The sequence below is a fragment of the Sarcophilus harrisii genome, chromosome 2 (assembly GCF_902635505.1).
Source record: "Sarcophilus harrisii chromosome 2, mSarHar1.11, whole genome shotgun sequence".
Classification (NCBI taxonomy): domain Eukaryota; kingdom Metazoa; phylum Chordata; class Mammalia; order Dasyuromorphia; family Dasyuridae; genus Sarcophilus; species Sarcophilus harrisii.
The window spans coordinates 316,356,781-316,382,576 of NC_045427.1; the positions used below are offsets into that span (position 1 = coordinate 316,356,781).

General features: G+C 34.6%; 1 protein-coding gene across 5 annotated transcripts in view; it reads right to left on the reverse strand.

Moving 5' to 3' along the window:
- Nucleotides 1-25,796, reverse strand: part of CCDC175 (coiled-coil domain containing 175) — a 120,562-nt gene that overhangs the window by 13,689 nt on the left and 81,077 nt on the right. For 4 of the 5 annotated variants that reach the window (XM_031952671.1, XM_031952668.1, XM_031952670.1 and 1 more), the window contains 5 exons: nt 23,585-23,720; nt 21,916-22,047; nt 10,411-10,549; nt 6,741-6,820; nt 3,516-3,668 (listed from right to left, as the gene is read on the reverse strand). In XM_031952671.1, coding sequence (XP_031808531.1) covers nt 3,516-3,668; nt 6,741-6,820; nt 10,411-10,549; nt 21,916-22,047; nt 23,585-23,720 — 640 coding nt within the window. The remainder of the gene's footprint in view (nt 1-3,515; nt 3,669-6,740; nt 6,821-10,410; nt 10,550-21,915; nt 22,048-23,584; nt 23,721-25,796) is intronic. The other variant, XM_031952672.1, reaches the window with a different exon arrangement.

A 25,796-nucleotide genomic window follows, 5' to 3' on the forward strand; every position in this document is an offset into this window, starting at 1 on the left:
ACATGATAACACATGTACAATTTGTGTTAAATTATATTAAATTGCCTACCAATTTCAGAAGAGGGAGATAAGGAAGAAAAATTTGAAATTCAAAATCTTGTAAAAAGAATGCTAACATTTTTCCTGACATGTAATTGGGGGAAAATAAAATACTATTAAAAATATTAGAATGTAAACAAAGTCTTTTCTGATTGTTTACTTGTATTAACTTTTTTGTCTTTCTTTTAACTCAAATGCTACTATGCCAAAGTCTTTATTCTGATTTTTTCAGTAAGAATTTTTGAAATTTCATTTGAGTTCTAAGCCTCCTCAGTACTACTTTTAACCCTCCATCGTATTGTACTCAATTTTACTGGGTTATTTGTGGTTGTAGATTTACATGTATATATTTTCCTTTTTGAATACCATATTCCAGGCACTCAATTCCTATATATTGGTAGCTGTTAAGTCTTACAAAATTCTGTTATTCTTTGGTACTTGAATTTTCTTGGGGGAAGGTGGGGGAGGGAGGATGACTGCTGTATTTTTTTTTCTTTGATATAGAAGCTCTGGATTTTGGATATGACAATCCTGGCAGTTTTAAATTGGGTGTTTCTTTAAGGAGAGAACCTGTGTATTATCTCTATTTTCACTTTACTCTCTGGTTCTAGGAAATCTGCCAGTTTTCTTTCATTTCTTTCTATTCATATTGTCATTGATTTCTGTTTGGTTATTCTTACCCTAAATTATTGGTTCTCTTTCCAAGTCTTTTCTCCAAAGCTTTCCTGTTTCCCAATTCTTTTATCTATTACTCTCATTTCATTAATAATATTAATTTAAAGCACCTATTTTTTGAAGGGGGGTTAACTCTTGCTTCATTTCTTCTAGCAATTCTAATTGATCTTATGATCAAGTTTTTTTTTTTTTTCTTTTCTCTTTCTAGTACATCTATATATCTATAGTGTCTATTTTGTCAGGGTTCTGTATGGTATCATTGGAGGAAGGATTGCATGAAAGACTTGCACATGTTTAACATATATTGAATTACATGTCATCTAGAGGAGGGAGTGGAGGAAAGGGAGAGAAAAATTTGGAACACAAGATTTTGCAAGGGTGAATGTTGAAAATGATCTATGTATATGTTTTGAAAATAAAAAAGTTTTAATAATAATAATAATAAAAGGAAAATGTATTAAAAACTAAAGAGTAGAGAAATATTTTTCTCCTTTGTTTTCTCTCTTGCAGTATTTTTTGGCAAGGATGATTAAATACTGTTTCCCCTTTTAATTATTTTCCCCCTTTCTCTTTCTTAAAGAGAAACTCAGAAGATATTTCCTCATCCTGCTTACTCAATTTTCTCAGAAATTTGGCTTGCCATTTTTTTTAATAGCGAATGATCTCTTAGATTCTCTTCCTTTCTTTACCTAACTAGGAACTTCTATACATCCTCACAAGAATGATCCAGTGAAAACTTGGGAATCCCATCTTTATTTCTCCATATTACTTTCTCTACAAATTGTGGCCTCCCTTTTTGTCCTCAACAGTTCATCTCTCCTCAAGGTAGGACTTTCCCCTCTCATGATTGTAAGGCCTATTAATTTACAAACTGACTTTTCTGACTATAGTAGTTAGAAGTTACTCTTAGAAGTTTTTAATGCTGAATTACTCATGCAAAGTAGTTACCTAATTGTGTCCATTTTCATTATTATGAAAAATTATTTACATAATATCTTTGAGTCAAAATATAACCAGCATAATAAATTAATATTTTAATTATATATGGTTAATCAATTTACAGTGGTATTCAAAGGATTTATAAGAGTATGAGTTAATTACAATCTGCCAAAATACACTATGTGCATTATACTCTTGGACAACACATAAAAGAAACTCTTATGCATAGGAGTATTTCTTTTAAAACAGATTTTTATTGATATCTTTTGTTTTTATATCAGCTATTTTTCCTCCTATATCTTTCCTTACCCCCCCAAGAAAGCCATCCTTTATAAGATTTTTTTTTTTAAAGATGAAGAAGAGAAAAACAAATCAACAAAAAGAATCTCCTTGTAAAAAAAAATAAAGTCTGACGTTACAAGCAATGTTCCATACTCATGGACCCCCATCTCCTCTACAAAGCAGTTGGGGTAGGTATCTTCTCACATGCATCTCTTCTTCATGGCCAATCATGCTTCTTAAAAGTTTGTGACATTATTTTGATTACTTTACAATTGTTCTGTCCTTTTCCATCATTATACTCACTGTGTATGGTTTCTCTGAGTCTCTTATTTTACTCTGCATGAGCTCATTTAAGTTTTTCCAGGTTTCTCTCTATTAATCTTGTTTATCCTTTCTTACACTATAGTCATAGTCCATTAAATCTATTCTTAATTGCTCAGCCATTTCCCAATTGATGGGCTGCTATGAATATTTTGGCATATGAGTCTTTTCAATCTGTCATTAAGCTTCTTGGAATATGTGCGAACAGTGGAATTTATGGGTCAATTTTATGGGATAGAGATATTGTAATCACTTTTTCCCCATAATTTCAAATTGTTTTCCTGAATTGTTGGATGAAGAGAGAAATGTTTTACTTTTCAGTCAAGATTACAAATAATGATCCACAATATAATCAAGGGCAGATAGATGGAGTTAACTTCAAAGCAAGCTTATAAAAAAGCTATTAATATTAAAAATCAGGGTATTTGCAGGAGGATTTCAGAAAGGCCTGGAGAGACTTACATGAACTGATGCTGAGTGAAATGAGCAGGACCAGGAAATCATTATGTACTTCAACAACAATACTATATAATGATCAATTCTGATGGACGTGGCCCTCTTCAACAATGAGAGGAACCAAATCAGCAACAATAGGGCATTAATGATTGAACCAGCTACATCCAGTGAAAGAACTCTGGGAGATGACTATGAACCATTACATAGAATTCCCAAGCCCTATATTTTTGTCCACCTGCATTTTTGATTTCCTTCACAGGCTAATAGCACACTATTTCAAACTCCGATTCTTTTTGTACAGCAAAATAACTGTTAGGATATGTATGCTTATTTTGTATTTAATTTATACTTTAACATATTTAACATGTATTGGTCAACCTGCCATCTGGGGGAGGGGATGGGGAGAAGGAGGAGAAAAATTGGAACAGAAGATTTGGCAATTGTCAATGCTGTAAAATTACCCATGCATATAACTTGTAAATAAAAAGCTATAATAAAAAAAATCAGGGTATTTGATGGAATATCCACGTCCAAAATGATTACTCTTATTTGTAGTTGCATCATGGGCATTCAGGCCCATTTTTTCATAACACTTCCAACAATGACTTTTCCCAATTTTTGTCAATTTAATAGGTTTGAGATGAAAACTCAGGGTTGCTTTGTTTTGCATTTCTCTTAACGTTAATCATTTAGAGCATTTTTAGTGGATATTAATACATCTGCAGATGTATTATCTAGAACACTAATTTCAACCCAGTATCACTTCTATTCCCCCATGCTTAAGTGATCCAATTTGTACTTACCTTTTTTAGTCGATAGTTTTCCAGAACTAAAAGTTTCAGGTGTTGTTCTACTTCATAAATATTTTTTTCTGAAGTATACATAGAGTCCAGATGATTTCTCATGAAGGCAAATTCCTTATTTCGGCCTTTCTTCAATAAATTCTTTATATGTTCCTGTTTATACATATGTCAGCAATTAATTTTTTAATACTTTGAAGATATGCCAGCATATATAAGGTTTGCAGAAGAATATGCAGAAGCAAAGAAGATGTGATTCATCAAATGAAATGTTCATTTTTAAGGACAAAGGGGAAAAAAGTAGTATATAAAAAATCTTCAGTGGAGATTCCTTATGTTATTTGGAAGGAAAAATTATAAATGGCTCTTCTTTTGGATAGATATCAAGGTAAAAGAGGTAAAGAGCTGTCTTGGAAGTCAGATCTGCATTTGAAGCTTTCCTCTACCTACACTCATCCTCTCCAAGTTGTTCAATCTCACAATATGCAAGGGCATTCTCAAAGGCAGTCAGTTGTAAAGCAAGTATTTGAAGAGGGAGTTTCATTTTTGGGAAGTCTTCATGTTAATGAATTTTAAAGTCAAATAATACTTTTATCATTTTGGATATGGATATTCTATCAAATATCCTGATTTTATATTAATAGCTTTTTGTGATCTTCCTTTGAATTTAACTCCATCTGGCTGCCTCTTGATTATATTGTGGATCGTTATTTGTAATCTTGACAGAAAAGGAAAACATTTCCTCTTCATACTATGTCTTATTTTTTTCTACTTGTGACTTTTTCTAATGGAAAGAGAGATTCAGAATTTTCAAGACTGAGATGGAGTAAAGAGCATGCCTGAAGTTATAGTTTCACAAATTTAGAGATCTTTGATTCTAGTCTTCTCATTTTCCTGATGCTGAGACTGAAAGAGATTAAATTATTTGCTCAGAGTCACACAAATAAGTGATATCTGAAGCAGGATTTGTACTCAAATCTACTCTTACTCAAAGCCCAGTGCTCAATCCACTGTGACATCAAGTTCAAATCCATAGTTAGGCAGAGGAATTTTTTGTGGCTCTTAATTCAGTCCTATTGTCTCATACACTAAGCCACCCACAGGAGGCATGCAGGAGCAAGTAACTTCTTGAGTCAAGTGGTAAGTAATAGGCAATAAGTACCATGTATTCAGTCTCAAAATTCTGGAGTTAAATGGAATATAAATAAGTTGTGCAGGATAACTCATCTAGAATACCTGTCCTTCCCAACCTATTCCCCTGTTGAATCATGTAAGTTGTGTTTGATTCCTCAAGATTATTTGGGATTTTCTTGGCAGAGATATTGGTGTAGTTTGCCATTTCCTTCTCCAACTCATTTTATAGATGAGGAAATTGAGGCAAAAAGGGTGAAAATGACTTGCCTAGGGTCACATAACTAGTGTTTGCATTTGTACTCAGATTTCCCTGACACCTGGACTCAGATGATCTGTCTGATGAGGTTAATGTACTGCAGAGAATTGTGGAAATTCCCTTTTGGTGGGAGGCACAGGTTCTTTGTGAAAGAATTCACAAATCCTGAAATACTAATGGCAAAAAATGGAAGTTTATTGTTGGGTAGGAAGTCAGTTTTGCTAAGAGACTGACTTCTTTAGTGGCAAGGTTCTATTAGGGAAATGGAGGCTGGCACTGAGAAGAGAATGTCTTTTCAGTGGGCAGGGCCCTGACCATTATGCCAAAGAGGCAGAGAAAGTTGCTTTGGACCTTCTGAAAAGAATGAGTTCAGAAACTGCCCTTTTAAAAGGAATCTTGAGGCTCAGGTTTCAGGTTGAAAAGAAAGCCAAAGTCCCCAGGCCTAGATGCTTATCAATATCTGGCCCAGATCTCCAATTGGAATTTAAAAGGGTCTGGCATCCCCCAAAAAATCAAGAAGGTGCTTTTTGACCAAAATTTCTAATTGATTAACGACACTTAACTTGTCTAGGGAGATATGCTTTCCCAGGAGGGCCTGAGACTCCAAGATCAAAAGGGAACACAGTTTCAGAGTGATTACATAATTCATTTGCATCATGTCCACTATAGAGATCAATCTTTTTATAGTACCAACATACAGACCTTAATAGGAAAAGGAAAAATGCCTTTCTGTTTCCAAAATAATTCTCATAAACTCCTCTTTAAAGTCAAGCAATTTTTACCCTCTTATCCAGAGCTTTACATCAGTAAAGCTATATAACAAATGCTTTTTTAAAATAAGTATAAATGGTGATGTCTCTTGAGGAGGGGTTACATAAATTTAGATCAGAGAAGCAATGTAATCTAAGGCATTGAAAATTATCCTCAGAATCATAAAGACTGCCATTTATTGATTATTTGACCCTAGCTAGGCAACTCACTTAAGGTCTTCAGACTTCCAGGCAGATCTTTAAGACCATATATTAAAAATGCAGATGCCAATCTGCTTTGGTAAAGAAAGTTTTTTTCAACTAGTTCCCCATCTGAATGAAATTAATGCAGTAAATGAAATTATATGGTACAAAAATGAAAAAACAAAAAATGAACAATAACAACCCAAACCAATCGAAAACTTGGTTATGTGGTTTACAAGCTCATATTGGATGAGAAACAACAAAAAGCAAAAGCCCTAAGGGGTAGCTAAATGGTGCAGTGAATAGACTGTCTGGTCTAGAATTAGGAAGATTCATTTCTGAGTTCAAATCCAGTCTTAGACATTCACTAATTTTGTGACTTTGGACAAGCCACTTAATCCTATATGCCTTAGTTTCTTCATCTGTAAAATAAGCTAGAGAAGGAAATGACAAACCACTGCAATTCCATTTTGCCAAGAAAATGGGATCAGTTATACTGAAATGACAAAAAAGGTCCTGAGATGTATGCTTTTAGAGGGATGAAATCAGGGGAAGTGATGTCTGATAACCGGACCATAAGAGACGAGATGGGAAGACTAAAAAAAGCCATTACAGGCTGCTATTCAGGACAATAATTAGTATTCATAATATGATATTTAATTGATTAAATTGTTCTCTGTTCTGAAGGACTGTAAAATGTATAATACATTTTAGAAAGATTTCCTTTTTTTTTTTAAGCTTTGCTATTTAAAGTAACAAGACAGTTACTTGGAAAATCTCATTTTTCATTCCCTTATAATACTGAAAAATATGAGATGCTATAGTATTACAGTTATACTACCAGGATATTTACAAAAGGAGAAAAAAAGTCAATTTAAAAATTACCCTCTCTTTTTGGTATGTTATTGTTTCCTTTCTCATCAAGTCAATGCCACGCTCCAATGAAAGATGTTCACGAGTCTGTGCTATTAAACAAACAATCACACTCAAATTTATTCATACATTTTTTATATGTGTCATGCACTAGATGTGTCAGTTTCTTTAGGAACTCTGGATACAGAGGTGGTACCTGAGATACTAAGTAGTAAATGTCTACTAGGTACTGTTTTTTTTTTTCCCTCAGTTATTATGATTTGCCCTGCTTTCATGTCCATTTCTTTTCTTTCTACTTCCTTGTTTGTTCTATTCCCATTAGCATTTGCTTTTTTTTCAGTTCTCTTTTCATAATAATGAACATTGAACTTATATCACCTAACATGTAAATACCCCAAAGCAACTTATTTTTTTCAACCTCTGAGGAAGCATTTTCTGTCAGTTGAGCCTAGAACAAAGAGAGTGTGAAGGAATGCCTCCCATTTCCTTTGTATGCATTCAGGAAATTAGGAAGCATTTCAGTGGGATGGAGGTAAAACTATTCCTGGAATCTCTGAAAGTGGTCCAAATTTTCCTTAAGAGCAAGATGGGTAATCATGAGAACAGGATTTGAAGTTTCAGACTAGTTAAAATCCTACCTCAGATACTTCAATACAAATCACTTAACCTCTCAGTCTTTTCATCTATAAAATAGGGACAATAACATTACCTACTTCACAGCTTCCTATTGTGAGGTTCAAATGAGACAGTACATGTACAATAGAGCTTTGCAAGTTTTAGGATTATATACAAATGCTAAGTAGTATCTAAGGCAGGCTCTATCTTCAGATGACTAAATAAAAACTCATATAGAAGTAGAAACTAGATTAAAATCTCAAAAAAAAAAAAACAGTTTAGTGAAATACAAAAAAATCACAATTCTTGGCATCCAGTTTGGATTTTTACGAATTTAAGTCTGAAAATATTGAGTTAATTTTCATATGCTGAACTATGTATTTTTTTGTTTTTGGTTCATTTTTCATTCATCCCTATTATTTCTACATGCATCCTTTCTCCATTAGTTGATTCCTCTTTTGTCCCAAATGAGAAATCCTAGTCACTTCTATGATACCCATACCTTGTCTTATGGTCTATCACATAGCCTTTATGTATGTATAGTGCTAGAGAAAAGATTCTCCCTTCTTTACATTAAAAGAACCAAGACTTGAGGGAAAGCATTGATGAAGCATCTACTGTGTGCCAGGCTGGTGGCACAGTGTATAGTTTTTTGGGTATGGAGTCAGGAAGACCTGAATTGAAATCTGACTTCAGACATTTACTAGCTGTGTGATCCTGAGCAAATCCTTCAAATCTATTTGCCTCAGTTTTCTCATCTGTAAAATAAGCAGGAGAAAGACTGGACAAATCCCTCCAATATCTTTGCCAAGAAAACCCCAAAATGGTGTCATGAAGACATAGACAAGTGTTAGACATGATTGAAAATGATAATGACAACAACATGTGCCAGGCTTTGAGTCAAGAACTATAAGAACTTTTACATCATTTGATCTTCATGGCAACTCTGTGAGATAGGTACTAGTTGAAGAAACTGAAGCAAATAGAGAAGTGACTTTTCTGAAGTCACAGTGTCTGAGGCCAGGTTGGACATTAGGTATTCCTGATCTGTTCATTGTGATACCTAACTATAATTTAAATTTCAAAATGACTTTTTAATAGATATTTTAAAATAATCATTTGCATTAAAAAGTGGTGTTTTATGATATATGAAAAGCCAAGTTAAAAAAAAATTAGATATAGCCTACAAAGTCATGAGTGGAAATGAAAATGTTCTTTAATTGTGTTAATAAAGAAACATATTTGGCTATAAAGTGATGGGGAAAGTAAAACCTGAAAAAGATGGCTTAAGAAGCTTTACTTTAAACTCTTTTTAAAAATAAAATTAACATTGGAATTCAGAACATTAAGAATGAGAATTAGAAGAGAGGAACAAGAAATAAAAGTATATCAGCTCTTTTTGTGGTGACTAAAAATTGGAAGTTGAAGGGATACCTATCAATTGTGGAATTGATGAGGTTTAGGTTTTAGGGTTTCCCTTCTGTCAGGGAACCAAATGATTAGGTCTAGATTTAGGGAACCAAAATGAGATTAGGGTTCATGGTGGTCAGGGAGTTAAATGATATGGTCTAGTGGCAGGTTTGGGGTTCAGGGAACCAAATGGAGAGGTTAGGTTCCCCTACACCCACTTGGGATTTGGCACAAGGGTAGTGAGTTTTGGGGAACCTCCTTTTGGAGGTGTAGAGATTATCTGTAAAAAGGAATTTACAAACCGGAAAAAGCTAGACTGATAAAAGATATTTATTATTGGCCTTGGAAGTCAGCCTTTACTATGCAAGAATAGAAAAGCTGAATTTCTTAGTGGAGGAGTTCTGGCAGAGAAGTAAAGTTTAGAGAAATCCCAACTGAGAGGCAAACAGTCTCATTAGGGAAATAAGTGAGGGAGATACAGAGAGGGTAGTGTTGGAACAGAATATCATCCCAATGGGCAGAGGTTTCCTTGGCATGTCAGGTCCTCTGCAAGAAGTTGTTCCAACTTGGCTCTTTTTATCTATGAGCTGGGTTTCAGCTTGGGCTGGAATTTGAATAGAATTGAATGAATCTCTTTAATTCAATAGGGTTGGAATTCTTTAGCTTCAGAACTGAACCAACCCCACCTAGAGAACAGAATAAAGCTGTTTATCTTGTTTCCCTCAAGCAGGGTCTCTCACTGAGGCAGGGTTGAAGGAGATTTTCTCCTTTAGGGAGTTTTAGAGAGTTTCAGGGTCCTTTCTTCAAACTGAGTGACAAAGTAGAGGTATATGATTGTAATGGAATACTATTATTCCATAAGAAAAATCTGGAAAAACTTACACAATCTGATATAAAGTTAAGGTAAGCAGAATGAGAAAAATGATGAACAACAATACTGTAAATGAACAATTGTGAATGACTAATCTATTCTCTTAGTTAATCATTTATTAGCAATAAATAATTCTAGACAAGCTTCCAGAAAAAAGAACTGATGGAATCTGAATGTAAATTGAAGCATACTATTTTTCACTTTCTTTCCTTTTTTTTTTTTTTTTGGTGTGTTTTCTTATAAAACATGAACAATATACATATATTTTACATGATTTCACATGTATAACTCATCGAAGATTGCTTACCTTCTTAGGGAAAGAGAAGGGAAGGAAGAAAAGAAGGAATAGAATTTGTAACTCAAAACTTTTTAAAAAAAAAAAAGACAAATGTTAAAATGTGTTTTTTTTTTTTAATGTAATTGGATAAAATAAAACATTATTTAAAAAAAATAAAGATATATCTGTGGGTAAATAGATAAATACTATTTATGGTAACAGAGGAATTTTATTGAATGCCTTAATGAGTTGCATCCTGAATACTTAAAGTAATACAGTTATGACACAGTCACTGCCCAGTTTTAGAAAATATCAGGAGGTTCATATACTTGGTTATATACTACTTGACATTAGACATCACTGTTCTTTGCTGCTATAATTCTACCCCTGTTCTTCTGCTAATTTACTTCCCTTCTGATTTATAATAAACAGAATATATATTTTGTCCTTGACTACAAAAGAAGCAATAGGAAACTTGATTATTGAAATATTAAATGCTTAATGTGTACCTGATATTTCACTTTTGAGGCTTTCAAATTCTTTGATATTTTCTTCATATTCATCCTTAACAGCTTTTAGTTTGGGAAAGTACTCATCCCATTCATCTTCCCTTACTTTGGTTTGTTCAGTTTCTATAATATATTCATCCTTTAAAAAATGGTTATGAAATATGACTTTGACCAAATCACTTATCTCCCTAGTTATATATACATTTCCTCAATTTTAAAATAAAGTCTAGAAAAACAGATTATTTTAAAAATAAAGTCTAGAAAAACCAAAAAAAATCAATCATACAATTATTTAAAATTTGCAATTTAAAATAGGCTTTAAATATTCAGATTCATATAATTAATGACTTTTCAACTTTTAAAAACAACCTCCTAATAAACAAGTTGTGCTGTGCAGTGAGAAATGATTAACTGATTGATTTTTTAAAACCATGGAAAAACTTGCATAAAATAATGAAAAGTGAACTGAGCAGAACTAAGAGAACATTGTATACAGTAACAGCAATGTTGTTTGAAGAATAATTGTGAACAATCAAATTATTCTGAATGTTATGAATATTCAAATCAACTACAAAGGACCTATGAAGGAAAATGCTATTCATTTCTAAGGAAAGAACTAACAGAAGTATAGACAGAATGGTTTTTACATATATTTATAAATCTGTGTCAAATGGTGGCTTTCTTTAGTGGAGGGTAGGAAGGGAAGAAAAGAGGGAGACAGTTCAACACTTAAAATGTAACAAAAAAAGGAAATAAAATTTAAAACAGTAACTATCTTTCAACATCTAAATTATCAGTGAATTTCAAAGAATGGGTAGTAAAAAGAGGATACATAGAAATTCTAATAATGTGGACAAATAAAAATAGGAAAGTGAAAAATTAGATAGAATTAGGAGTATGTTGATAAATGTTTAACAATTAGCTCTCCAAAAAAAAGTATGCATGTCACATTTTTTAAAAGTTTTTATTGATGTCTTCTTTTTAAACATCATCAGAGTTGTTTCCAACATACCTCCCTAACTCTCTTCTAGAGAGCCATGTCATCCATATAACTAGAACTATTTTTAGTTATAAAAACAAAAAGATAAAAAAGGAAAGAAAAAAGAAGAGGAAAAAATCAGCACAACTGGTCGATACTGAAAACATGTTCAATATGTAACAATTTTGAATCTCCCATGTGAAGGGGTTGGTTAGAATCGCCTTCTCATATTTCTTTATTTAAGTCCTTCTTGATCTTGTAATTTTGTTATATTAACTTGTGACTTTGGGGAGTATGGTTCTTTCCATTTACATTGTTGTTACTATGTATATACTTTTCTTGGCTCTGCTTACTCTACTTTCCATGCTTCTTTGTATTCATTACATCACATCTTGTTTTTTTTTTTAATACTAATAATTTTTTAATCTTTCAAAATACGTGCAATCATAGTTTTCACCATTCACCCTTGAAAAACTTGTGTCCAAATTTTTCTCCCTCCCTCCCCCTCACTCTACTTCCCTAGAGAACAAGTAATCTAATACAGACTAAATATGTGTAGTTCTTCTAAACATACCTTCACATTATAATGTTGCACAAGAAAAATCAGATCACAAAGGGGAAAAATGAGAAAGAAAAAAAACAAGCAAGCAAACAGCAAAAACAAAAAAGGTAAAAATACTATGTTGCAATTCACATTTAGTCCCCTTGGTCCTTTCTCTCTGGATGCTGATGGCTCTTTTCATAACAAGTCTATTGGAATTGCCCTGAATCACTTCATTGTTGAAAAGAGCCAAGTCCATCACAGTTGATCATTACATAATCTTATTGCTATGTACAGCGTTCTTTTGGTTCTATTCACTTCACTTAGCCTTAGGTTTTACAAGGGTGAATGTTGAAAACTATTTTTGCATATATTTTGAAAATAAAAGGCTATTTTTTTAAAAAAAGCCTATTGAAAGTGGCCCAAATTGCCTCATTTTTGAAAAGACCCAAGTCCATTACAGTTGATCATCATATAATCTTGTTGTTGTTGTGTACAATGGTATCTTGGTTCTATTCACTTCTCACTTAGCATCAGTTCATGTAAGTCTCTCCAGTACTTTCTGAAATTATCTTGTGATTGTTTCTTATAGAACAATAATATTCCATTATGATCATGTACCATAACTTATTCAGCCATTCCCCAACTGATGGACATCCATTCAGTTTCCATTTCCTTGCCACTACAAAAAGTACTACTATGAACATTTTTGTGGGTCCTTTTCCATTTTTTATGATCTCTTTGGGATACAGATTCAGTAGAGACTGCTGGATCAAAGGATATGCACAATTTGATTTTCCTTTGGGCATAGTTCCAAATTGCTCTCCAGAATGGTTGGATCAGTTCACATCTTCACTAACATGTAAGTATCCCAGTTTTCCCATATTCCCTCCAATATTTATCATTATCTTTTCTTGTCATCTTAGCCAATTTCAGAAGTATGAAGAGGTATCTCAGAGTTGTCTTAATTTGCATTCCTCTAATCAATAGTGATTGAGAGCTTTTTTCATATGACTAGAAATGGTTCTAATTTCTTCATCTGAAAATTGTCTGTTCATATCCTTTGACTATTCATCAACTGGGGAATAGTTTATATTCTTATAAATTTGAGGCAATTCTCTATGTATTTTAGAAATGAGGCCTTTACCAGAACCTTTGGTATATCACATCTTATAATGCAACAATATTTCGTTATATTCATCTATCACAACTTATTTAGCCATTCCTCAGTCAATAGGCATCTACTTTGTTTCCTGTTCTTTGCTTTCACAAAAAGTGTTGCTATAAATATTTTGGTGTATATGGAGACTTTCTTGTCATTGATGACTTTCTTGGAGTATAATAAGCCCTGTAATAGAATCTCTAGTTCAAAAGGTATAGACACTTCAGTGTCTATTTGCATAATTTGCATAATTCCAAATTGCTTTTTTAAATGATTGTAGCATTTTACCACCCAACTAACAATGTGTTGATGTGCTTATTATTTCATAATCCCTCCGACCTAATGGCAAATTGCCATTTTTCTTGTCATGTTTGTCAATTTGCAGGGTGTGAAGAAGAATCTCAGAGCTGTTTTGATTTGCATTTTTCTAACTATTTAGTGATGATTCAGATCACTTTTAAAAATGTGGTTGTGAATATTTTGCAATTCTTTTCAAATTGTTTTGTTCATATTCTTTGATTGCTTATTTAAAGTGGAATGTTTATTAGTCTTATATAATGAATTGTTTACTTATATTAAATACCAAATCCTTATGAAAGAGATTCCCCTTTTCATTATACCTCACTCCCAGAATAATGCTAATTCCTTCAGGTGGTGGTACCTCTGGCCCATAGCAGTCCCAACCTCCTTCCCACCCTGCTTATGCAGCCAAGCTCTGAACTATACCCTCCCTGTGGTCACCTTCCTCCTTTATTTTCCTCAAAATATCTTCCCTGGGGCCATGACCTTCCAATCTCCCAGATGCCAATTGTCTCCCTAAATTCCACCTCCCTACTTCCTGTGCTTGGACTTCAAGTGGTCTTTGAAAATACCAAATACTCCCAGGAAACTCAGCTTATATTCCCCATCTCCCATCACAGTAAGTCTCCCTTCATCTATTTGAGGAATTATCAGTGGAATCTCCTTCCCACTATCCTCTCTCCATTATAATTCATTCCTCCTTGCTCCTCAGTCACTTTCCTGGTTGTCTTCTCTTCCTGGGAGACTAACCTGGTTACAGCACACACTCTTCTGTGTACCCTTCCATTTTGTAATGTAGTCCCACAAAAGACATGATTACCTATAAATAGAGTGCAACAAGGTCTATTCATAATACCCCAGGCAGCCTCACTTTTCACCTTTACCTCCACCTGGATCCACCTGACTTCTGCCTTCACTCTTGTCTTTTTGTATATACTTAGAAATAAATTACTTTTTATTGGTTTTTCTGCTGTTGCTATATTTCTGTTGCATTCATTTCTCCTTCATTTCTGTTGTTGAGTTCTAAAGAAGCAAATCATCTCTTCACATCTTGTTTTCTTTCTAAGAATGTTTAGAATGCTCTTTATTATTGATCAGCCATCTTTTTCATTTACCTTTTTTCATTTATGATTAATCTCAAATTTGTAGAGTTGGTCATCCTGGGCTGCTTTATAACTCTATTACTTTTTGGAATATCACTCCATTTCCTCTTGCACTTTCTGGTGGGTAAAAAATAGTCCTATATTATTAGAATTTCCTTTTCTTTGTATTTGAAGGTCTTTCATTTAGTTACTTGTAAAATATTTTAAATTTATAGGCTTGTTAAATTTAACCAAGATGTTGTTTGGAGTTTGGATTTAGCAGCCTTGAGATGTTTTCTAATGGCAACCTTTGCATTCTTTCAATTGGTATTTCCTTTTCTGTATTCAGAAGATGTAAACAATTTTCTTATATTATTTCCTGCATTATAGTATTGAGGTGTTTTGACTTGTCATGTTCTTCTGAGTACAAGGATTCCTTGTAATCCTTAGGGTATTTCTACACATCAAGATCAATATACTTCAGGATCAGTATGTTTTACTTGAATTGAGACCATGTTTTCTTTTAATGTTACCACTTTTTGTTTTTCTTCTTCTAGATTGTCATTCATTTCTGTGTTATTTATCAGTTGTCCTCTTTTTTGTTTCTTTGGTGAGACTTGCCATGACAAATTCAAATTTTTCTATGCTACCAATTATTTCTGATATAAAAGTCATAAATTCTGCCCTTGTCATTTTCATTCTTTTTAAAATCAATTCAAGAACAGTATATCATGGTATCATATTCACCCAAAATTTTACAAATTCTTCAAATGTTATCATTTTCTTTTGTTTTGCAGTATTTGTTCACAGAGACCTGAACTTATTTACTAGATCTGGAGGTTATGTTTCCTTCTACATAATGATGTTTTACCTGTTGGTTTATCTCTTTATGATTAGTCCTTAAGCTTTTCCTGAAATATTTCGTAATTTCATTCTTCCCTTTTGATTCAGCCCCCAAAGCATCTCAACCTTCTCCCACATCAGGCAATTCATGGTTCAGCCCCTTACAGATAAGTGTCTTGTGCCTTTCTCAGTTCCCTGGTTTAGCAGTTCTAGAATGCTGCTGTATGGATTCTATTGCAGATGATTGCTGTCATTTGGACTTTGGATCTCTGAGGCTCTTGGACAAAATGAAAGAATGAGGGAGAATATCAGGAAGTAAGGTTAAACTCCATTTCAAGTGCAGGTACATATCTTGCTTCTTTGATTCTATTTCTTCATGCTCTTGTGGAGATCTTTTGTTGCAGAGAATGTGGGCTACTGAGGTCCCAGCAATCTTCTGCAGTTCAGATCTCTCTAACACTGAAAAGAGGCAGGAAGAATGCATGTAGATTTGGATATTGGGGTAAATTCATGAGTCGGGTAGGTTAGTGCTACTTTACTGCCAGTAATATGGTGGGCATCTAGAAAAAGTGTTGATTTAGCTCAAGATAAGTGTTAAATCACGTTCTATTTCTTTCCTTTCCTTTCCTTCCTTCCTTTTTCTTCTTTCTGTTGTGCCACAGTTCCCTTTAATTGGCCTGACTCAGTTTCCCTAATTGTCCTGACTCAATTTCCCTGAATTGTTTTGCCTCAGTTCCCAATTGTTTTGCTCAATCCTGCAATACCACCCCTCCCTCCTAATCATGATGATCCAGATAAGGAGAAAAACCTTCTATCTTAGTTAGACATTATCAGAATGTTGGGTGCCTCTCCCCATTCTGTAATCGCAATTTATCAGAATGTCCTGTGCCTCCCCCAAACCTGTCAGAACCAGATTGATAGTTCATTCCCACTCTCACTGCTCTGATCCCTCCCTTGCCTCAGTCTACCCCTGTAGCTGAGCCACCTGCATATATATGTCATTAAAAACTCACATTGGTGTCTGGATGCGTGGACATCAGCCCTAAGAGCAGCATGCCCCCAGCACAATCTCTCCTTTTCAAATAAAATATTAAAAACCTCTAATCTCTATCTTGCCTCAGTTTCTCTGACATTATATTTTGGAGGGTTCCCACTGAGATATTAGAAAACGAGAGCAGGATTAGAGAGTAGAGACCTTTGGATCTCCGCCTTGGGCCTTGGAGTGGTTGAAGATCAGGGTTCTTGGCCTAGAGAGGCTGGCCCTCTGGATTTCTCCAGAGTCTCCAGGGAAGAGAGTGGTTTTTAGCTGCAGCCACGCCCAATAGTGGACACTCCATTTTGACCACAGGAGAGTAAGTCTGGATGTCTTAGGATATAATCTGATCTGTTTCTTTGTTCTGTTGCTCTGTGTACTAGCACCTGGATTCTCAGAATAATAAAATGCCAATGGCATTAAATTCTGAGAAGGGTATCAACAGGATGCTGGATGCTGCCCTCTGGTTTGGCCATCTTCTAAGTCACATCGGGTCTAATCTGATTCTGAGAGCCTTTTTAGGCACTATCTGGTTATATGTGTTAAATGTTTTGTTTAATGTTGTAACTGTGCAGTCTATGTCTGTGTGATCTGTGTTCTGTGTGACTTGTCTGTTTTGTGCGTTAAAGAGCTCTGCTAAAAGTTTAGGAACAATGATTAAAAATTGGTTATTTCAATGTTTCAAGTGTGCTTAGCATAAAAATTACTTGTGATTTTAAAGTTTTTAATCTGTTGCAGTGATCTATAAGTAAAAGGAACAGAAAAGTTTGGCTATTTTAAAAATGGTAGAAAAGTTTTTCTCTCAAAAAAAAAAAAAAAAAAAAAAAAAAAAAAAAAAAAAAAAAAAAAAGAGCAACCTGCTTTAGTTAGAGAGGAGGGAAAAAGCAATGAAATTCAAGCCTGGCTTGGGCTGGGCAGATAAGGCCTCTGGAGGACAAAGGAGTTTATGCTAATAGCTTTGAAACTTGGAAAGGTTTTGGAGAACTACTTTAAACCTAAGTGAAAAAAACAAACAAACAAACATATTTTGGGGGCAGTTTTAAAATTGTAGGAAATAATTTTACTATTGTCTATGGAGGCTAGATTTGGTTATCTTCATTGAGTATAAGATCTTAACAACAATGGCTTGTTAAAGAGAAGTTCTGTTAACTTGCCTGAAAGGGGTCATATGCCTCTAATTAGGTAAAGTTATCTTCTGAAACACATTGGGTAATTTGTTAACATTATAAGTTATGCTTTAAATCCAGCTCTGCTGGACATGTGAGTTTTATGGGGTCTATCCACTTTATTGTGAACTTAATAGTTTTAAAGGCAATTTAGGAGAGACAATAAAAAAAAGTTGCATGTGGAAAAGAGGATCTTTTGTCTTCAAGGGTGAAGATTAAACTCACCTCCCCACTGCTTTCTGCTACTTTAGCAATGGAGCATCTAGTTCGAAAAGTTGTTAGAAATTGGTTAAAATATGTAGCAAGAAGGAAACAGGAAAGTTTTTAATGGAAGGATTTCTATGTGGAAAATGGGAGGGAATCTTGTCCAGGGAATGGACCCCACCTTCGCTGCCCATGGCTGCCTCCTTGGAAGTGGAGAGGGAGAAAGGGCAGCCACATGGAATTCTCCCCCTCCCCCCACTAAGTGTGTCTTAGCTACTTTCTGCAAAGGCTTAGTTAATTGACTGAATATTTGTTTCTTTTGATACATAATGGTTTCCTTGGTTAAGGAATGTGATCATAAATGTGATCTATAATTTGGTAGGGTTGTTTCTAAAAGTTTAATATTTTTGAGAACTTCTTGGATGCTTTTATGTGGAATTAGGATATACTGTATAAGTTTTCATTGATTGTATTGGGTCATCCTGAGGTCATTTAAAGGGCCTCTGAAAATAATAGTTTTTTCTTTGTCCTTTTGAAAATGTTTCTGTTATGGACAATATGCAATTTGGGATATTTGCCTATGTATTGGGTATTTTAGAAGCAAACTGCTTTCTTTGTATGTATAATGTTCAATTATGAAACATCTACTTAGATATGAAAGGTAATTGTTCTAAATTGTGAACTTACTGAGACAAATTTCTTACTGTTGTCAATATAAAGTCATGGTAAATATCTGATTGGGATTTATCTGAAACTTTGGTTAATGGGATTTGTTATTGGAGGTAAAATTTCTTTGGCTTATAGTTAATATTATTTGGGAGTTGTCAGTTTTGATTGCTTATATTATTAAAGTCATATCCCTGCATTTTTTCCTCTTGTGACTGAATTCTATAATCAGAGCAATGGTCAGTAGAAATTGTTAATGCAATTCAATTATGTCATACCTTGCTATTTTCAATTTGGTTATATGTAATCATTATATCCTAAATATGTGGACAAATAAGTATTTAGTCTGGTCATCTATCTGTACTGGATATTGTGTCTGGATATTCAAGTATTTTTTAAAGGTTTCTAAATAATGAGAGGACTATTATTAACAGTGGTCTGTGAAACCTAACTGCTATTTTTTTTATTGGGATTATAGCCGTTTGCCTGTTCTGTGAAGCAAACTCATCTTTTCACATAGGAATCTGCTGGCTCTTCACATTTTGCAGCAGTTTTGTGAATCAAATCTTTCTTTTTCAGACTGTTTTAACCTTTATTTGTTAGGTTTTTTTGGTTGTTGTTCTAGATTTTGGTCAAATTACAGCCATATCTGGGACCTAGATTAGCTTTGATTATCAGCGCCCCACACCATACCCATCCCTCTCCTTGGATTGAGCATCTCTGCCCATTCTCAGCATGAAGCAGTTTTTGAGGGTCCATCGCCCCTGCTCCTAGTGTACTTTGGACTGATATAGGGGAATTTGGGAATGGTTGATGAATGACTGTTAAACCCTGACTGGGTCAGCTATTACTATGTGTTTAAGATTTGGGATGGAAATTGTTAAAATTGGTAACTATTGCTGTTATGTTGAGGGATTTTTAGGAAACCCTATTGTACTAATCTATTATATATAGGAATTTTGATTTATTCTTGGGATTTATATGTGGGGTGGTTATTTGATAATTCCTTTCCATGAGAAAAAAAAGGGAGGAAGAGATAGGAAATTGGGGAAACTGGTGGATTTTTCTCAAAATACCTGAAAGAATGTGAATCCTTAGTTCCTATTCCCTTTGCCTTAGGCACTTCTGCCCTACCCCGTATCTCACTAATTCAGATTGACTTGGAATCCTTTAAACAGTACTTTTCATTTTTACTCCTTGCTGAAATTTACTGGACTATGATTTGCTGGTTATGTTTTAACTTTGAAATCTCTTATTCTGTTGGAATTGCCCTGGAAGACTCAGTTTTGGGGATTAGTATTTTTGTTTTAGAAACAACCAGAAATCAGACACCTGTCTTGGGACTGGCAGTCTCTCTGATCTGTTTCTCCACTTCTGTAACTCCTGTTCCTTAATTAGTATTTCAGCATTCTCAAAGGACCTCTCAATTTGGTATCATATCTCTGATAGTTCGGGGTTTGATGGTCTAACTGCATACTCTGACACTTTGCTCAGAAATCTGGATCCTTTCTGTTTCCTAGTAGCAGCCCTGTCTGTTCTTCTGGGTGGGGACATGTGGAGATACTACAAGCCTCATCCTTCTCCCCTGGAGTAGATTGCCCCTCTGAATTGGCAGCACGACTGTTTTGAGCCCTACTGCTCTATAAGCAGAGACAAAGTTAAATGCACAAATGAATGCAGACGACCTAACTCACAGTGGACTGTCCATCTCAAACTGGATTCTCTGGCTGAGATGCTCCAGAACTTCAGAGGACCTGACATACTAGCAACAGGGAGCCTTTGTATTGCTGATTAACTCTGGGGTTATCAGGGAGAGACTTGTCCTTGCCATAAGTCCTTGCATTTTTCTAGTTCTATCTTGGTTTCACATAGGGTGGGTCAAAATTACAGTACTAAGACCTTTCAGGCATCTAGAGGAAGGCAATTCAATGATTTGAATATTCAGAATTCTCAGAGAGAGAGAGAGAGAGTGTGGAATATTGTGCCACAGTTCCCTTTTATTGTCCTGACTCAGTTTCCCTAATTGTCATGACTCAGTTTCCCTAAATTGTCTTGCCTCCGTTTCCCTGAATTGTTCTGCCTCAGTTCCAAATTGTTCTGCTCAATCCTGCAACACCACCTCTCCCTCCTAATCATGATGATCCAGATAAGGAGAAAGACCTTCTATCTTAGACATCATCAGAATGTTCTGTGCCTCTTTCCACCCTGTCAGAATCGGATTGATAGTCCATTCCTGCTCTCACTGCTCTGACTCTGCCCCTGCCTCAGTCTAGTTGAGCCATCTGCATATATATGTCATTGAGAACTCATATTGGTGGCTAGATGCTTTGGACATCAGCCCTAGGAGCAGCATGGCCCCAGCACAATCTCTTCCTTTCAAATAAAACATTAAAAACTCTCTGATCTCTATCTTGCCTCAGTTTCTTCAGCATTACACTTCCTACCTTATTTACTTCCTCCTTCTTTCCCTCCCCCTTTCTTCTTTTCTTTCTTTCATTTCAGTTTCAGTGTTCTAGATTAAAGTCTAGTCTTGAGAATCTTGGGAGGTGGGTGGGGCTCTGAAACCCTTTCAGAAGGTCAATAAATTAAAAATTAAGTCGTAATTTCTAATATTGTAACTAGCTAAAAATATAACCCACATAAAAAGTTAATGGACAGATATTCAATAATTTTTAATAATATAAAGATACTGAGAACAAAAGCTTGAGAACCACTGTTCTAGATCAGTGATGTCAAGGTTAAATAGAAATGAGGATCACCAAACTCTATATTAAGCATCCCTAAGGGTCACATGTTGACTTAGAAAGCAAACATTACATTACCTACATTCTATTGTATTTTTGTTTATTTTGTTCAATATGTTCCCATTATATTTTAATCTGTTTAGTTGCAGAGGAGAATTGGGCTTTGAGTTTGATATCTGATCTAGACAATCAATAAAACAATAAATCAATCTTTAATTTATAGTTTTTGCCAATTTCCAATTCTTTTTAGAACATACAATTTTCCATGCAAAAAATAGGTGACTGACAAAATATTGAAATATTCAAAAAAGTTGAAATCAGTAAAAAAAATAAGTCATCTATTCTTATGGGCATGGTAGAAAACAACTCTCTGATGAATTTGAAAGATTATTAAACATAATGAATTGAGGAATATTGAGTGATCTCAATATCTGTGTGAAGATGCCTAGCAAGAGAAACATTTTAAGACTGAGTTTTTCTCTATTGAATAATATTCTTTTTTATAATTATTCACAAGTTAATTCAGTGGAGTCTTATATATACTGTATCCCTGTGTCAGTTGTATGATTTGTGAAGATTAGGACCACTATACAATGTTATTTGAAAAAAACCTAACTGATTTCTTTTCAAATTTTCATCAAAAATATTTTTGACAGAAATTTTATAGGGAGGAAAAAGTGGGTGTGTGAGTTGGTAATTGTTGACATCTTTTTGAACATTTGATAAATATAACATTAGGATAATATGCTTCAAGTTACTTTTTTTTCATTGAAAATAACATTTACCTCAATTACTTTTAATTCCTCGGTGACACCATGCTCAATTTGTGAAAATATTTCCTCTTCTTCTTTTACTGCTTCACTAAGTTCTTCTATCTTTTCTTCATGTTTAAAGATTGTTTCATCACAGAAAATACCCTGTTTATTGAAAAATAATAAAGAGCTATAACTCTCCCCAGTGATCAGGTTGGCACTTTCTAATCACACAAATTTATTTCCTGGAATGAACTTCATCTTTCTATTATCAATAAAGCATTTATTAAGTACTCTGTTAGGGGCTAAAGGGAAAAAGACAAGTCTGGGCTTCTTTCAAATAAAATATTTTTTTCTCTAGGCTCATTGACTGGCCTCTGTAGTTCCCTATTCAGAAAAGGAACTCAGAAAGGCATATAAAGAATTAAAAGGTAAGTTGGAGATTTTAAGGGCTTTAAATACAAAAAAGGAGGTTATATTTGATCCTAGAGTGAATAGGGAAGTCTTGGAGTACACTGGAGTACACTGCGTACACCTAGAGTACACTGACATGGTTTAACATATGTTTCAATATCATCTCATCAGTATGCTATGTGAAAGGAGATTGGAGAGGGGAGAGACTTGAAGAAAGGCAAACAATTAGGAAATTATTGCACAGTCCTACTGACAAATCATAATCACAATCTATCTCAGTGTGATGGTCCTGTGGTGAGAAGTAATAATGACAGTCTATCTCAGGGTGGTGATCTTGTGAATGGAGAGAAGGGGATAGGTGTGAGACATGTCGTAATAATGGTGTCACCATTGCCTAATCACTGATTGATAATATAAAGCCATACTTGAAATTAGAAAAAAAGGTTCAATAAATATTTAACATTTGACTCTCTGGAGCCAGTAGGAGCTGACTCCAAACACCCCATAGGTAGAACTGAAGATGAAGCTATCAAAAATATTTAAGTGAATATGAATTAAGGTCAAAATTGTGAACCTGGGAAAATGAAAGGATAATGTTACTTTCATTTTAAAAAAGGGTATTCAGAAAGTAGTATTTGTCTACACTGAACCTATCATCTGCATTATACAACACAGTAAGTATTGATACAGAGTAAGTAACTTAACCTGTTTCCCTAAGTTTTCCTCATCATCTGTAGCATGAGGGTAATAATAATAATAATAATAATAATAGCATCTACTTCCCACAGCTGTTATAAGGATAAAATAAGGTGATTTGTAAAGCATTTTGTAAATCTTAATGTTTATATTTATATTATAATGTGTGTGTGCTCCATATAAATGCTAGCTACTAATATCTATTATTATTGCTATAGAATAGGCTTTGGGGACCATGTAGAGAATACAGATAATTCATTTTCCTTCTTAAAGACATTTTTCTTTGGAGATTGCCCTTGCTGAAAACCCCAAATAATTTTCCAATGAAGTGTTTCAAAGATATGTGAACATACAACTATATTCTTGAGCAGAATTCTTTATCCTTTGGTAAATTTCCATTGCAGAGATACAGTAAATAGACAGTTTTCTTAAGAAAGTAAAATTATCTACTCATAAGCATGATATTGAGTAATAAAAAAAGTTTTGAAAAGACAATAAATATATTATCATTTGTCTAACTGGTCAATAAGGATTTTTTTTAAAAGAATGTCCAATTTTCCTAAAATTTCCATTTTTTAAAAAGTTCCCCCACCTCTTCATATATTTCAGCTCGCTTCTGTTCAATATATTCAACTCTTTTGATGAGTTCTTCTACGTCATCATGTTCTGTTTTCCTCCAGCGCTCATGCTCTTTTTGAAAATTGATTACTTTCCACTGATTCTTAATGCTAAGAGTGAGCACATACAAAATGATGATTAAATGGACACTTTTGCTTTAAAAGAAATAAAAGCAAAGCAAAAAGATAATTCCTTAATGAGTCTTGCAACATTATAATTCTACAAAAACAACTTGTGGTGCTGGTTTCTACTTTTACTGACACAATACACTTCAGAAAATAAGTTACCAAAAAAGATAGTATAAGATGCTGAGAAGAAAAAATTTCTCCAAATTCTTATTTAATTTTTTATGCTAATCTGTGATATGGAAGGGATACAGTTGTATATAGTGGAGATATACATTGTGCCTTCCTTTGATTTTTTTTTTTTTTTTGATTGTGTTGTGTGGTCTGAGGTTCATCTTATTACTCTAACTTGTGATGAAGTTCTAATTTGATGTGGAAACTTACTAGTTGTCTTGCTGACCAGACCTTCTTCCCATCTTCCACCAGGGCATTGTTTTTCCCTGCCTGTAAATTGCGATAATCTATCCTGTTTCTTGGCATAATGCTGTTATCATTGAGATGGCCAAGATCGGACTGGCCTTCACTTACCCTGCACCTGGAGATGAGTCTCATCACTTTGCAGATGCGGACAGAGATATCTATGAAGAACTTTACAAATTTGTCCCCATGCAAATTATTATTCAGTGGATCAGTCACTACTGATCCAAAGAACCAATCTGGAGCCTTTTCAAGCCAGAATTTCATTAGTTCAAGAATCTCATTGGAAATTTATTTTATAAAAACCTATTGAATCAATTAGAGACCTCAGATGGGCATTATCCTTTGTCTTTTTTTAGGTAGTTAAGATGGAGATTTATGCAGATGAGTTTGTAGCCAATTTTTTTTTTTTTTTTTAGGGATAGCAAAGGACAGGGTGAAATTCCTAAAAGAGAGGGATTTAATAGACTGGATCTAGGCTGTTCTGCCAGTGGTTTTCATGCCTTATGATCAGCCTACAACAAAAATAATTAGAGCCTGTCTTTTGGGTAGAACTCTATTCAAATAGCATCAGGCTTTACCCAGACCGACCAGCTGGTAAGATTTGAGTGGGAGGTCACTAGTCTGGCAAATATGGATGTCCATACAAATAGGCTATCTAAGGATAGCAGACAGAGAGCTTACCACCTTGTTTAGTGGCCTGCGTGACAATTTCAGGAGTGTGGTTCCTGAAATATGTTAATAAAGAGACTATTGATTGACATATGATAGGACTACTAGTAAAAATGTAAGGTAACTATGAAGGTTTTTTGGAGGCAGCCTTAGTTTCAGTTAAAATAAATAATTACTCCAAAATGTAGCCAGCTGGTAAAAATGCAAACGTTTATTTCTCCTTCCAAATTAGCCCGGTTAGTTGAGGCCTAACTCTATGCCTGGCTCCAAGAGATCTTGCAGCTTTGTCCTTGGCTTCTGCCTCTGCTTTCTTCAGCCTCCAGCCAGCACCAAGTTGGAAGATGCAATGAATCTCTCTTGCCTCGAAAATAGGGCTTGTAGGCTTTCTTCCAGAGTCTCTCTCTCCTAAGTCCCACAAGAAGAACTAAACTCAAGCTCCAAGAACTCCCTATATATGTGATCTCCCAAAGGTTAACTCTGCCTTCTGGAGGGAGAGGGATTCTGGGTTATCTCCCAGAGTGCTCTCTGGGTCCTAAGGGAGGTGTGAATTCGGACTAAGCCCTACTAAGCCCTGCATTCTCCCAAACGTGTGAACTCCATTGAGTACTTAGATACTTATGAACTCTCTAAAGGTGTGAACACAAGCATTGTTTCTATCAGTTCCACTTAGTACCTTGTTTCAAGTTCTGGCCCAAAATATCTCTTTCTAAGATCAAATCAACTCCAATGGCTTAACACTTTGTAAAGATTCCAACAGGTAACATAAATACACAGGGCAGTAAGGACCCTCCAGTTGTGCTTAACTCTAAGACATCTCTTAAAGCTTCACCCCACTTGAATATAAAGGGCTTCTGGATATTGTCAGCTGGATTATTATTATAGCAGGAGACTCCCAAAGGTTCCACTGGGGAACTCCAGTTTCTCTAGGAGTTTGTGAAATAGACAGGAACATTTTTGAGTTTTGGAAGTTGG